General features: G+C 33.2%; 1 protein-coding gene across 1 annotated transcript in view; it reads left to right on the top strand.

Annotated features, from left to right (window-relative positions):
• Pi15 (peptidase inhibitor 15) overlaps positions 1 to 13,318 on the top strand; it is a 22,440-nt gene extending 9,122 nt beyond the window's left edge. Inside the window, exons 3-6 of the mRNA XM_021222367.2 lie at positions 7,721 to 7,839; positions 8,742 to 8,874; positions 8,988 to 9,103; positions 12,336 to 13,318. Coding sequence (XP_021078026.1) covers positions 7,721 to 7,839; positions 8,742 to 8,874; positions 8,988 to 9,103; positions 12,336 to 12,471 — 504 coding nt within the window. The 3' untranslated portion in view covers positions 12,472 to 13,318. The remainder of the gene's footprint in view (positions 1 to 7,720; positions 7,840 to 8,741; positions 8,875 to 8,987; positions 9,104 to 12,335) is intronic.
• Positions 13,319 to 15,601: the final 2,283 nt, after the last annotated feature.

The following is a 15,601-nucleotide window of genomic DNA, read 5'->3' as shown; positions in this document are numbered from 1 at the left end:
TGGGGGGAAGGGAATGAAATATGGAGTGTAGAAAATAAATTAAAAATAAAGTTTAATAAAGAAATAATTTTAAAATAGAGTATGCTACCTTAATCCAAGTCTGCTTCAAGGACCTAGGTAGGGCAAAGCTTTGTGACTCACTTGATATAAGGGATTTTCTGGACAATAATAAGAGGCCTTCTGAAAATATAGAAATCTCTAATCTGACTGTCTGTTTTCTTGAATGTAATATATATGAAAACTCTCAAAAACAGACCATGGGAATTTGTTGTTTATGAACTTGAGGTATTTGATTGTCTTTGAGAAGTTTTGAAGGATAGTATTGGAGGAGGGGCAAGGAAGATAAAACTAAGGTCTTAAAAGGTAAAGAAAAATATGTCACAAATGCATCCAGAACTGAGGTTTGGTAGAGAGAAAGTGAGTTGTGAGTACTACCATGTTATATTATTCATAGCATTTCAAATCAGATAATAAACATTTTAACATATATATAGTAGAATTCCCAATATGTTGATTTTAGAAATAGCTTTTCATGAAGTATCTTAAGTTCCACAGTAATCAATGCCATCAAAGATTTTACTTAAGGACACAATATTTTCCACTAAAAAGTCATACTTCATAATTTAGTTAAACATGAATGTTTCACCAACTATGTTTATGTATATCCTTTGAAGTCTTTTTTCAGAAGGCAGCAGGTAGCCAAACAGATAGCTATGCTCTAAGGAGTCAGCAATATAAGATGTGGGTTTGCTTTCATATTTCAGAATAGTTTCACAATCAAGAAATCCATTTTAGTATATTGTGACATATAGTCACTGAAGAAAAGTGAACATTCATGAAAATTACTTGACAACCCAAATGTCACTGTCAGATAGCAACTGTTGTCTACCCCCTACCCCTGAAGAGGAGGATCATTGCTAGACTCTACTAATGATTATTTTCAAACTTTAACATAAAAAGCATATATAAAACAATATTTGAAGGAAGGAAAAACTATTCTCAAAACTTCTAAAATTCTTTAATGGTATCTCCTTTTGTCTAATGTTATTTTCCCAGAGAAGTGCCCTGTTTTTCTATTCCTGATTTTTCAATGGCTCTTTCTTATCAGATTGTCAGTATGGTAGAGATTAATAGTTGATAAATTAATTAAAGGTTTTCAAACTAATTCCCATTCCATGTGTCTCCCCAAGCCCCTGAACTTACTATCATTATTAAAATCCATACAACAGTAACAGGTATTATTTACTGCACTCTAGATGTCTTAAAACTGTGAAAATACCCTTCAGTGTCCACATCAGTGTTTACTCATCATAGCCTTAGGAGATGGGGACAGATTTCTTCATTAGAGGATGGAACTTAAAGGATTAAAACCATAAATTCTCTGAGTCTTTGAATATGTTGATCCAAATTATCTATTTGGCAGCAAAACTATGTTTCAAACATCAGTGCAGTACAGCACAATACACTACAGCACAGTGTGGTACAGTATGATTCCCTTTGTCTGTTCATCTCTCCTGTTTCTGGGCTCATTTGCAGAGCAAATTTCCCTACATGCTCTTCATCTGAGACTATCAGAGAATATAAAAAAATTATAAATTGTTAATAAAATTATTATTTTACTCTCGATGTTTGGAAAATAATATAAGGCAACATGTCTTATGATACTGTTAAACATCTTTGAATATCTGCTAAGATAACTATGGCATTGATCTTGGACTTCCAGATATCAAGCTTTTTTAATGATGAGTCCTTTAAATGATATATGGATGCATAAATTTGTTCTCCATTCCACAGTTGCCAACACAGACTGTGAAAGAAGGTTCTACTAAGGCATTTGGCTTCTTTAAAAACCTGGAAAACCAGTATGTTATTCAGGAAATTCAAAATCAAGGTTCACTCCTTGCCAAGGCACAAGTGTCCACAAGAAAAGAGTCATTAGGTCATCCTGAGAACTTGAAACTGTGTAGAAAAAAAAATGCTGCTTCTTGTTTGTCCTCTGTTAGATTAGGTTCCAAAAGGATGCCTTTTATTGTGAGATGCTTGCTTGACTAATGAAGAATAATGGTGGTATATCACTGTCCATGACCCTTAGAATGATTGGCAGATTCTACAGACAGATTCTGCTGATTCACATTTTCTTAGTTGGAGTTGAATGAAGGTCAACTATGTGTTTTAAATAAATGTTTGATGAAAACAGACTGCCACAATTTTTCAATTTATTATCTTTAAGATTTTGAAATGGATATTAAAAAATGCATCTGTGTTAACATCATAGAAATGTTAACAGTGGATTTTGTGAATCATACATGCTGGCACTGGCCAGGTTCCCATCCTCTAAGTGCAAATCCCCTTGTGATGGTACACATTTGTAAATCAGCTCACAGGAGGTGGTGGCAGAAAAGTCCATAGTGAGATCCTGCCTCAAGAAATAAAGCAATCTACCCAAGTCAGTGTCCACCAATTCCCACTGTCTTCATGTACTCTATCCTTACAATCTTGTCCCCATGAATATTTTTACATACAATGTGTGGTGCTGCTTTGTTAGGACTGGGGATGCAGTTGCAGTCCACTTGTTTTACTTGCCTCCTTCTATTCTTACAGAATAGCATCCTTTGAATATTATTTAATTAATCTAGTCAATAACATGAATCATTCCTCTGCAGGCCCATCTTTTCCTCTGCTCCCACATATTCTCCTCCCCAGCGTAACCAGGGTTCATTGCTGATCTCTGGGATACTTTAGGAATGCTTCTTACTTGTTTGTTTCAGTATTCTTCAATGGCCATTTCATAACCATGCCTATTTTAAGACAATTTTAAGACAGAAATGTCTTTGATAATGCCCATGAAGTGTGTTTATGCTTCCGCTACTCTCCATGGCAGTTATTTTGTCATCCCTTAATTTGTTTATGACTTCTGAAAATCATCACTCTTACCCCAATCTAAAAGAAAGGATCACCCTAGTTATTAAAAACATCTAGTTAATAAAACATCTCCTGTATGAAATGTCAAAAAAATCTGAATATGTATGAAATGCCCATGTAAATATCCAAGAAAATAAAGATCTACAAAATATTCCATGCTTGTCCATATTATTGCTATGATGGTACCCATGTTGATATCCAGCTCATAAATCTATCTCTAAAATATTAATGTGCTAGTTTTGTTTCTGCACTTGGTCATTTAAGATGATTGCAACGTACATAATAGCTTTTCCACAGTTGACTATGGTGTTCTAAACTATTTATTTCCTCCCTTAATTTTCACTTTAATTTATTGCTTTTTTTTTTTTACAGTGAGGTCTTTTTATGAAAGTAGCATATTTTGAAAGAGCATATTTATTTAATGTCTACCTCTTGAAAATTAAATCTTTAAGCTCTATTTCTAAATGCAATACATTTATTTTTTGTTTAAGTGTTTCACTTGGCTTGATAATTATCCTTCCTATATATTTAAGAAGCTCATATAAGTCAAGAAGTACAGATTTAGTATCCTCTTAAATTTTACAATACTATAAAAATAAAAGAAACAAATGTTAAAGAAACAAAACCAAATTTCAGATGACATTTTAAATTTACCAGACTTTTATTTTCAACTTAAAATTACAATTGAAAGTAATGCCTTATCTGCATATTATACATTGAAATATAAGACCATGTACTATTGTGAGAAGTCATAATCTTCTAATTACTGCAAATATTAGCAAAAGGCTCTAAGTGCAGGGTCTTTACCTGTAAATTTTCATTCTTCAAATTTTGTCCTTCTGCACACTTCCATACTTTATTCTTTGAAGTTTTAAAGAAAATATTTCCAAATAAGTCTGTAATTATAATCTCAAGTTTAGAGTTACTTCTCAAATTCCATTGTTTCTTACTAGCCAGAAGCCCTGGCTGGGACATAAGTAGACAGTCATTTGTGCCATTTTATTCCACGATCATGTCTGTTAGCACACTGACGAGATCAAAACAGGACCCTTGGTATAACAGATTCTTATTTGTGTTATATTAATATTATCTATTTTTTTCTGCCGAGTTATATAAGATGAAATATTTCTCCCATGAAGCAACATTTTTTTGACTCCAGTTTTGTCTCTGAGTTAAGACTCAAAAGATTTCTGAACTTGATGAGGATCCTGCGTTCTTCTCATTTTCCTCTTATCTCTCAGGGTCACAACTCTGCCAGATAAGATGACATCAATCTGAATCTGGTTTGTGTCTTAGGCTAAATGTTTCAGTTTTGTGTGATTTACAGTCAATACTCTGCTTAGCTCAAGCTATCACTAAATTTATTAATAAACAGAAAATCCATGGTAACTATTTTAAATCAAAGCTAATTAGTCCATTTATGGTTAACTCAGTAGCTCTTAACTAGACTAGAAAAAAAAAAAAAACCAAAACAAAATACAAAAAAAACCCAAAAAACAAAAAAACAACAAAAAAAAACCATTTGTAACCATAGGACAGACCTATAAGTGTATACAACTTTTCTCCATTGTAATCTATTTTAAGTTTATAAATGATCAAATTAATAGCATAATTTCTATTTCTAGTTTTCTATAACTGTTTTGCATATTCAGTCACAATGCTTTTAATTTTTATTTCAATCATTAAGAAATATTGAAGTGTTTACAAGTAGCTTAACTGTGACAGTGTCTTATCAGATGGTCAGGATATTTGAAAAAAGTTATTCTAATAAAAGATTATGTTATTTGGCATATTGATACTCATGTAATGGAAACAAGGGCACATCTGTGCTTGTAATTGTTTCTTTTGTTGATACATCAATGGGGTACAATACTGAAATATATATATAATATATATATATATGTATAAAATTTCATATATATTATATTACATAGCAGGTCAAAATATAATTCTGGCATTATATACTAAAATAAATATCAGAAATACTATATTGCCAGTCCAAATCTTAAACCACATGCCTATGCAATTTACAACCCCTTTCTTAGAACATCTGTAAGTTATTAAGTTCTTCCTGAGGTTAACCTGGAACCATTCCTTCCAACACAGAAAGTCCATATTTGAAGAAAGATCATATATTGCCTTAAAGGTAATAAAATTTTGTTAAAATTTCATTAATTTTTAAAAATGAAGTTATAATTTTTAAGGTTCAACAAACATCATAATATTCATAAATTTATTAGGAGACATTAAATTCATCAATTATATATCCACTTGGGAGGAATTGTAGCCAATGGAGAGATAGCAAGTATGTAGATCAACATTATGAGAATGTGTTATAGTCTCTAATTTTAGAACTCCTGATGCAAAGTTAACCTTTGCCTTTTTGAAGATGGTTGTGGGCAAGGCTTGGAGACGAGGAGACAGCACAACCCATTTGTCCACCCTCCAGAAGGTATTAGAGGGACAGTCAATCATATCTCCTACATGGAGGGAAATCACCTCTGTGTGTGAGGACATTTGCTTTCCAATCTCTTCTTTCTGGGACAAGGAGAAGGAAGAATCTGTCATATCAGTTCCTTAAGATCACACTTTAAGAGAAGAAGAAAACAGTGATACTCACTTGACCTGTAATTTCCTTTTCCATACTACTGCTGATTATAATTTTACATGTAAATATATATATATTTGGTCCACAGTAATACTAAATACATTTTCTTCATATTAAAATCCCTTATAATAGTCAACAAAGGATATGCTTAAAATATATTTTTCAAGTATGTGTGAACTGCTTGGTTTATGTTATTGCTATATCCAATATTTGGTATGCACATTATGAGCATAAACACAGTATTATATATTATTAAAACTTCTAAATTCCTGACGTTTTTAAAAATATATTTAAGATATGCCATATTCTCTCTCTTTTTTCTCTCTCAACCAGAGGATGGAAATAATCTAGAGAGATAGTTGTATACAAGAATGAAGACTTTAATCTTAGTTAAATCTCCCATAAACCCCATAAAAAATGTCAGGTGTATTGACACATGCTTGTAACTCAGAGCTCTGAAAGTGGAAAAGGAGGATCCCCAGGGCTTTCTAGCCATCCACTCTTGCTAATAGACCAGGTTTAGAGAGATACCTCGTCTAAATAAATAAATAAATAAATAAATAAATAAATAAATAAATAAAGCATAACTAAGAAAGACAACTGATGTGAATCTCTGGACTCCACATGTGCATGCCCAACCCCTATATACAAATGAACATATAACACACACACACACACACACTTTCATGATAAAGAGAACACATGTTAAATATTTTGAATTATTTTGTATAGAGTGCATGTTTTCAGTGGCCCTGATTTTGGGGCTACTCATGTATATCCAAATCATGATTCAGTGAATCTTAAGGAAAGCTACAAAATTATCTTTTTGTTTTATAGATTAGTAGCCTGGTAGGCAAATGATAAGTTAAAGGACAAGCCCCAGTCATTGATGGTCTCAGTAGCAAAATTAAGGATGAACATAACATCACTCTGTTTCAGATCACTGCTTTGTATCATGCTGTACTAGCATATTTAGTTGATTATAATAAAATATTTTTAAAATTGAAGATAATAATAATATAATTATAATATAAAAATATAACATAATAATATATAATAAGTATATATATTTTTTACACAACTGTGATTATTTAACAACCTTTCAAAAGTTGAGTTGGTTGAAGTTACCATCCTTTTGTGATTTGATTGTACAGTTTTGCATTTTAATGAACTACAGTCAATATTTCAGAAACTCATATTTTAGTAATTTTTGATCAAGTAAGAAATGTTTGATAAGACAAGTTATCCAAATAAACTATCTTTTAAATGCTCATTTAAGTAATAGGATAAAATTGCTTTAGATTAAAATTTCTATTTTAAAGTCTTATGTCAATTTATGGAAGATAACTTTTGTGCAAAGGAATTATTCATATTCTGTATTTATGTCTTCATACTTTAATAGAAAGTTGACTATCATGCAGAGGTAATTTATTATTGACAGGTCCATAATACTTGGCTTGAACTCTCTATGCAGGTCTTGAGATGTCTAACATTAGCATTTATGAAATCACTTTATTCTATACTTTTCAACTAACAATAATGTCATATATATGTACAATTTTCTATTAACTTCGTTTCTCAAGGAAAAATAAATTTTTCTTAATTTGATTCAAACTTAATATACTCTATTTGTATGACACCTTATGTAGCCTCTGAAATGATTTTATTATAATTATGTTTAGTACACATAACTATAATATTACATTCTGTGTTTTTTCATTGATGAGAAAGATTCTAATGCTATCAAATGTAACCATTTCATGAATTTGAAATGCACAATCTGGCCTTTGAAAGTCACAATATATTCACATTGTTGATTTGGTCAAATTAATTTGAATAAAACTGTTCTAATTATGTGGGAAAACGTGGCTGGTAAAGCTCCTTGTTTCTGTAAAAAGGATTTTGTGAAATATATTTATTTTAATACATTCTGATTTCACAGGACATTTTGTAATGTCCCCATGTTACAATAAGATGTCATTTTTTTCTTTTAACCTATCCTTCTCCAAAACTAAAATCCCTATTGCATTAACTTTAAGTGAATTGTTCTGAATTTGCTTTGTTTTAGATAAAATAATTTAAGGAACCAGGATTGAAAAGACTGGAAATAGGAGCACTGTTTCTTTCCTTTTTTGTTTTTGTTTAGCATAGCAAATTCAGCAAAACTGAAGAACTATTTTATTTCTACAGGTCTGGGATGAAAATCTTGCAAAATCGGCTGAGGCATGGGCAGCAACTTGCATTTGGGACCATGGACCTTCATATTTGCTGAGATTTTTGGGTCAGAATTTGTCTGTACGAACTGGAAGGTAGGAAGCAGTCATCCATATGCCTCAGTGATTATACTCCCTACAGAGAATGGTAACAATTTTAAGTCATATCAGAAACCTTCTACTGATTTCTGCAAGACAGAAAATATTTGACATGAATAAACTTAATATTTTTTTCAAAAACTTATGCAACTAGACCTAACAAGACCTAACAAGACCATCTTTCTTTCTTACTTTTGAAACATGCTACCTTTCCCTGTATTTGCCATTGACCACACAGAATCCTAGGATTGATTGTGCATGCTGTGTCCTGCTTTTCAACCCCACACACCCAAAGTCTATGATCTTGTAGAAGCCATTTTTGTGTGTTTGTGTACAGAATTTCCCTTGTTGTGTACATGTACATATAAACAGTGAAATTAGTAAACAGGCAAATTGGTAAGATAGAAAAATCTGCATTCATGTATGTATGCACACAAGCATGTATGTACATGTAACTATGAAATAGCTGTTCTCATTCACAGGAATTTTTTTTCTACTGAAAAACATCATGGCTAATATTATTTAACTTCACTTTTATTGGTACTTTAATTAGAGTTAAATTATTTTAACTACTTCTATTTGCCAAATTAGACCAATTGTAAATCTCCATTAAGTAAATTTTATGTGTAAATTAAGTAGGATTTTATTTTTCCCAAATTATTTGTGTTTTTTTTATTTTGGGGGTAGCCTGACATGGACTTGGACAATGAAGGCTCCTTGGACATTTTCTTGCTTTTCTCTTCCAGAGAAATCAAGATCTTTATAAGAATTTGATTGTAATTGTCAGGCAAGGACATGAGTTTGAGTTGTAACGAACAATCTTCCAAAACTTATTTATGGTGTAAATCTGGTCTACTCTGAGTACTGAGTTCTCTTTTGCTCTTTCTCTTAACATCTAGATATCGCTCTATTCTCCAGTTGGTCAAGCCATGGTATGATGAAGTAAAAGATTACGCCTTTCCTTACCCTCAGGACTGCAACCCTCGGTGTCCTATGCGATGCTTTGGTCCCATGTGCACTCATTATACACAGGTCATTTCAACTGCTCTGTTCATGTTTGTTCCGCATATTTAAAAATGCTTTTCTTATTGGGATGACTGATGCATTTTTAAGCAATATTAGAAGATACTGGTTTACTTTTACAGATGGTTTGGGCCACTTCTAATCGAATAGGATGTGCAATTCACACTTGCCAAAATATGAATGTCTGGGGATCTGTGTGGCGACGAGCAGTGTATTTGGTCTGCAACTATGCTCCAAAGTAAGTACCAAGTTGAGTTCCACTTCCTGAGTCATTGACTGGAGTGAGAGATACAGTCAGATGGGCATTTTTGATAGTTGTAGAAGTCAAAGCACTCTACTGAACTTCTTCATCCTCACCTGCTCTTCATCTCCAGTCTCATCACTACACCCATGGTCCTGGGAAAAAAAAAAGAGAGAAAGAAGGTAGAAGGTTTCTTTTAACAGGGACAAGGATTCTGGGCTAAAATAATAAGGAACACATGCTCTGACACCTGAACTAACTAAGTTCTCCTTACTGTCACTGCTTGGTCATGGTATGAGTAAGCACTGTGCTTCATAAGCATTTGCACCTTTATCAAAGTCATCAAAAGTATACTGAAGTACTAAAAACTGTATCAACAGAATTAGCAGACATCCTCTCTACAAGGAATCAGCACCCTATTATTCTGGATTATCAGTATTTGAATGCTGTCCTACCTGTTTTATTAGGAAAGCATCATATTGGGAAAGAATCTCCTTCCCACACATACACTTTTTTTCAATAAAAATATACTCAGTCTCATCATCTTATAACCTATACAAATATAGTATGAATTGATCAAAGATTACAAAACCTAGTCATGTTTGAATATTCCTTATAAATAACAATAAACATTTGCTAATATATGATAAAATGCCTTCTTGATAATAGTAACTGAGGAAGATAAAGTGTTCCAATATTTACACAGAGTATTTAGAATAAGTACCAAATTTGCAAAAGATGTCATTCCTGGTGTCTTCCAAAGTGAGACTGAAATAAAAATTTTCTCCAGCGTGTCCAGCACAAGGAGGGAGTGGACAATCTGTCATAAGTGCCAATGTGATCATGACCCATTAATATGACTGGGCCAATCCTTCTGAAAAATTGGAAAATTCAGAACTATTATATTGACAATAATCTGAAAAATATATAACCTTTCAAAATTAATCTAAGTCCTGCATTTGCTTGATACTTTTTGGTTTTTTTGGTTTTTCGAGACAGGGTTTCTCTGTGTAGCCCTGGCTGTCTTGGAACTCACTTTGTAAACCAGGCTGGCCTCGAACTCAGAAATCTGCCTGCCTCTGCCTCCCGAGTACTGGGATTAAAGGTGTGTGTCACCACGCCCGGCTGATACTTTTACTTTCATGCCTTGTATTATCTTCTTAAGCACTTTACCCTTCCTCCATCATAACTTGGCTGGGTTGTAAAGAGATGACCAAAGACAGATTTTAAAAATTCATTTGGGAATTAGGTTTTTGGGGAAATAATAGAATTTCTTAATAGTATTGATCAATTTATAGGCTTCCCAAATAAGTCATTACATTAACATTAATGTAGTAATAGAAACATATATTTTGGATCATAGATGACTAAGACTTTTAAAATATAGACTGGGAGGTAAATATTTTTCTTCCAACTTCGGTGGGAAAAAGAGAAAGTAAGAAAATAAAGAGAGAAAAGAGAAAGAATATATAAATAAATGAATTAGAACAAAAATGAAGGAATGGATTAATATATGAAATGACTGATTTACTGCTGTATTTTATACATTATCTATTCAATAACTATGATTTTTTTATAAAAGTTGAAGCATAAGATAATATTACATATAATAAACTTTTAAAACTTATTTATTAATTTATTCATTCATTTATTTATTCACTTTTCATCCCAATCACAGCCCGCCTCTGTCTTCCTTGTCCTTCCCCATGTCTCCTCCCCTAATCCACTTGTAATAAACTCGAGTTCTGTGTTTTCCTTCCCAAATTATGTTCCTGATAGTTTTAAAAAATTAAAAATAAGTAGAAAATATGAAATTATATAATATAGACTGATTTCACATGTTATTCTCATATAGCTTTGAATAAATATGTAGTAATAGATAATATTTTTATTACAAGGTATGAGGAGTCAAGAGAAGATGAGAACACAGGGGTCATATGATAGGAGACAGGCTTGGAGTGCTTCTAGATTAGCATGTGATGCCACCACAATGACCCTCTAGGAATCTTATCCTCTAGGCAAACAGTAGAATTCATTAAGTGGAAGTAGGAAGTCTAAAATTCCATTTCGGTTTGTAATATGAATAGTTAATTAATTAATGTTTAATATGTACGTTTTCTTATGTTGAAATTGTCTGACTAGTTTGCTAGATAATTTCATATCCTGTATGTTTGCTTCATAGCCTGCTTTGTGTCTTATTGAGGTTGAATTCATATTAGGGTCTTTTGTGATCCTACGCTCAACCCTGCCTTCAGCACTCATAGCTGATCTTCTTTTTTCATTTAATTTCCTTCACTTTGCTATCTGTATTAATAGTCTAATACTGAAAATAAATTTATTGTCATCTTTTATTATAATTTAAAGAGCAAAACTGCACAAGCATCATAGACTTATTCAGCTATTATAAATAGTGAACTTGCTTCATTATTAAAATCATGGTGTCATTGCAGTGATAGGGAATAGTTGTATGTGCTCATGGTCATGAAAAAGCAAAACTAAAACTAAATAGATTTGACTTTCTATATGTAAAAAGCTTTGGTGAATCACTTTAGCTCCTCTGAACCACTATTCTCTCACTATAAGAATAGTTTCCCTTGATTGTTATTTTATAAGTATTAGAATATTAAATTTTTCATGACTTTAAAAAATAAACATTATGAGCTTTTGAAACCAAATATTTTTTCTACAGCACTGAAGAAAATGTTTTTCTCCTTCAGCAAGCAAACAATTAGCTTCTCGGGGAGGGATGGCGCCTCACGGGCACCTCTTCCATCTATGGCAGAATGTGAGCAGATCTAGGTCTGTGCAGATTCTGTGTGAGTTAGTTAAAATCCTAGCTATTTCAAAGCAGCACTGAGAAGCAGTCAACACGAAATGAAAAGCATTATGTGTGTATACCTGTGGCCTGACCTTGTGCGGTAGAACACTACTAGAGCAGAAAACAAATGTTATAAAATAAGCCTAATGTCCACAACTTATAATACTACTAGACATTGTAGATAGGACTTAATTACTTACCTGTCAGTTAAGATTCTGTTAACTTATTCAGAGGAGGAAGGGGTGATTTTAATAGCAATAGGCTGCTTTGGGAAAATATTCTGTTTTCAGTGTCTTATAAAAGTATGTTCTTTAAAAATGCCATCCTGTGTCAATAGTGTATAAATGTAAAAGGAATCTGTTCTTGCGGTACGTGAGTAGCACTAATACATCTTTTCCTTTTCCATCCTAGGGGTAACTGGATAGGAGAAGCACCATACAAAGTTGGAGTGCCATGTTCATCATGTCCTCCAAGTTATGGTGGAGCCTGTACTGACAATCTGTGCTTTCCAGGGGTAACCACAAACTACCTGTACTGGTTTAAATAAGCTTATCTTTTTCCTTTCAAGGGGATACAATGGTTTCTGGACTAATAATCATATATATATATATATATATATATATATATATATATATATAGTGAAGTTTGAACATCTTTTATTTACTTTATTGTAATCCTGTTTTCAATTTATTGGTCAATTTACTAGTATTTATCTAGAGTGTTTAGTCTTAGATACAAACAAAATATCATTTCCTAATTTTGACCTTAAATTTAAATTACTGTATATGTAGTGATGACACAGTTGTTGCAATCCAATTCTAAGACCTGCAATTCAGAGAAATTATGTTATTATGACCCTAAAGAGTGGAATGTATGTTCAAGTTATAATATATGTGTATTCATATGTATACATGTTAAGATATGCTCACATATATGATGTGTGATGTGACACATAGGTAATAATATGATATGGTAGTTAACATGGAAAAATTAAAAATATACTTGAGGTCATGAGACATTTTCAGGACAACTTCTATAATTCCCATGAATGTATAATTTGCAACTCAGTGATATTTGGAAATAACTTAATTAAGCAATTGTTGAATTCATTCTGGAGATACTTTATTTTATTTGGGTCTACAAAGTGAATGCTCAATTTATGTAAGTTTCCATAACACAGCTTTGGCTTGGTTTCATTTTGGTTTTGAATTAGTAAACATGTTTAGTGTTTACTGTGACTAATTTACTTTGCTGGTTATGTTCTGATAATGCAAAGATAATTGCATTTACTTTGAGAAGCTATCAGATGTCCCCAAAATAATAACTTTGCTATAAAATTATCTTTATTAGATATTTTCTTTTTTCACATTTCAAATGTGATCTCCTTTTCTTGTTTCCCCTCTGAAAACCTCTGATACCATCCTCCCACCCCCTGCTCACTAACCCACCCACTCCCGGTTCTCTGTTCTGGCGTTCCCCTACACTGGGGCACTGAGCCTTCACAGGACCATCCCTGTGAAGTGTACTCCCTCCATGTGTACTCTTTGGTTGGTGATTAAGTCCCTGTGAGCTCTGGAAGTATTAGTTGGTTCATATTGTTGTTCCTCCTATGAGGCTGAAAATCCTTGGGTCCTTCCTTTAGCTCCTCCAGTGGGGACCCTGTGCTCAGTCCAATGGTTGACTGAGAGCATCCACCTCTCTATTTGTCAGGCACTGGCAGAACCTCTCAGGAAATAGCTATATCAGGCTTCTGTCAGCAAGCACTTGTTGGCATCCACAATAGTGTCTGGGTTTGGTGACTGTATATGGGATGGATACCCAGGTGGGGACATCTCTGCATGGAATTTTCTTCAGTCTCTGCTCCACACTTTGTCTCTGTAACTCCTTCCATGGATATTTTGTTTCCCCTTATAAGAAGGACCAAAGTATCCACACTTTGCTCTCCCTTCTTGAGCTTCATGTGTCCTGTGAATTGTATCTTGGGTATTCCGAGCTTCTAGGCTAATATCCACTTATCAGTGAGTGCATACCATGTGTATACTTTTGTGATTGGGTCGTAAAATTATTTTTAGCAAATCATTTTTTATGTGTTTTGGGGGAACACACATAGTAACCACATGCAGATAGGATGACTGATAAACTCTACTGTCTTACATTAAAGTGTCTGTTTCCCAAGAAACTCCAGCTTCCATATATAAATGAGAAATGTAAGGTATCTTAATTATATTTCTGTGAAGTGATATCATGACCAATACTACTTATAAAAAAACACTTAAAATTGGAGACTTCCCTACGCTTTCAGGAAGCTAGTCCATGATCATCATGGTGGGGAGATGGAGCTGTTCGTGCAGGAGGCAAGGCACTGGAGCCATATTTGAGAGCTTATGTACAGGCAGGAGGCAGAGTGAGTGAGACCGGGCTTATCCTTGGCTTTTAAAACATTTAAGCCAACCACAGTACACCTCCCTAAGAACGCCACGCTTCCTGATCCTCTCTAGAGAGTCTACTAGCCAAGACCTAACATTTAAATGTGTGAACCTACAGGTCCATTATCATTCAAACCACCAAGCCAGGAAAGAATTAACAGCTGCCCAGGGATTTCTGAAGCAGAATAGAATAGGCTGGAAACAAAATCTTCAAGAAGCAGATAGAGTTCAAAAGAAGTAAAAGGTGTAAATAATCCAGGAATAGCATGCTGGCACAAGGAAACTAGCCATTCAAAGAGTCTAACACACCTTGGAATTCATTAACAACAGTTGAAGGATTTCAAAAAGAAATGCATGGAGTTAAGGTCACATGTGTCTCATTGTTTTCCCTGCCATTAGTTGGAGAAAGTCAATCTACCTTGAGCTTTTGAATATCATATTCCAGATCCTCCATAATTAGCAGATACAATTTTGCTAATATAATCCTAGATGGGTGTTTTTCAAAGATCTAATTATGAAACTTTATTTTTATGTTTTTTGTAGAAGAGTAATTTTCAGTTCCTCATTAATTTTGTTAATGAAAATCAAATCAATAACTACCAAAATTTCTTCCATGAAATTTGGAAATATATGTCTTAATTTAAAAAAAATTTAAGATATTATATTGACCCAATATAATATCTTGATCAAGACACAAGACAAATTATATTTAACATACGTGTGTGTTTGTGAGTGCATTCATGTGTGAGCATGAGCGTAGACTGACAGAGTATATAAACCTGGTCCTTTCAGAGTGCAAATAGGAGAAGAAAGCTACGAAGTTAAACTCCGTACACAGCTGCAGTTACTTAGGTGGATACATTGAAGAATGACGGTTAATTTCATTCAGTTCAGTGGGAGATGTATCCACAATCTGGATACTGGGCCTTCTTAAAGACACACAAATGGTCTAATAACTTTTAAACACTGAATATTGGAAATAATGTTTTGTTATTAAGTGACTCTGCCTTTGTGGAAACATATATGTACCTTATTTAAATAAGTATTTAAGTATTTTAGAATTACAACAGAGAAAAGAAATATTACATAATTTAGAGTTGATCTAATTTCTTTTTCTTTCTTTTATTTCCCTTGAGACATTCTCACATAATCCAGGTTAACCCTAAACTCACTGTATAGTCAATGATAACCTGACTACTGGTTCTCTTGCCTCTAAGTCTTAAATACTGGCTTTATAGATAGGTACCACGA

This window comes from Mus pahari, chromosome 22 (assembly GCF_900095145.1).
Source record: "Mus pahari chromosome 22, PAHARI_EIJ_v1.1, whole genome shotgun sequence".
In the NCBI taxonomy this organism is placed as follows: Eukaryota; Metazoa; Chordata; class Mammalia; order Rodentia; family Muridae; genus Mus; species Mus pahari.
This window is presented reverse-complemented; position numbering and strand designations above follow the sequence as displayed.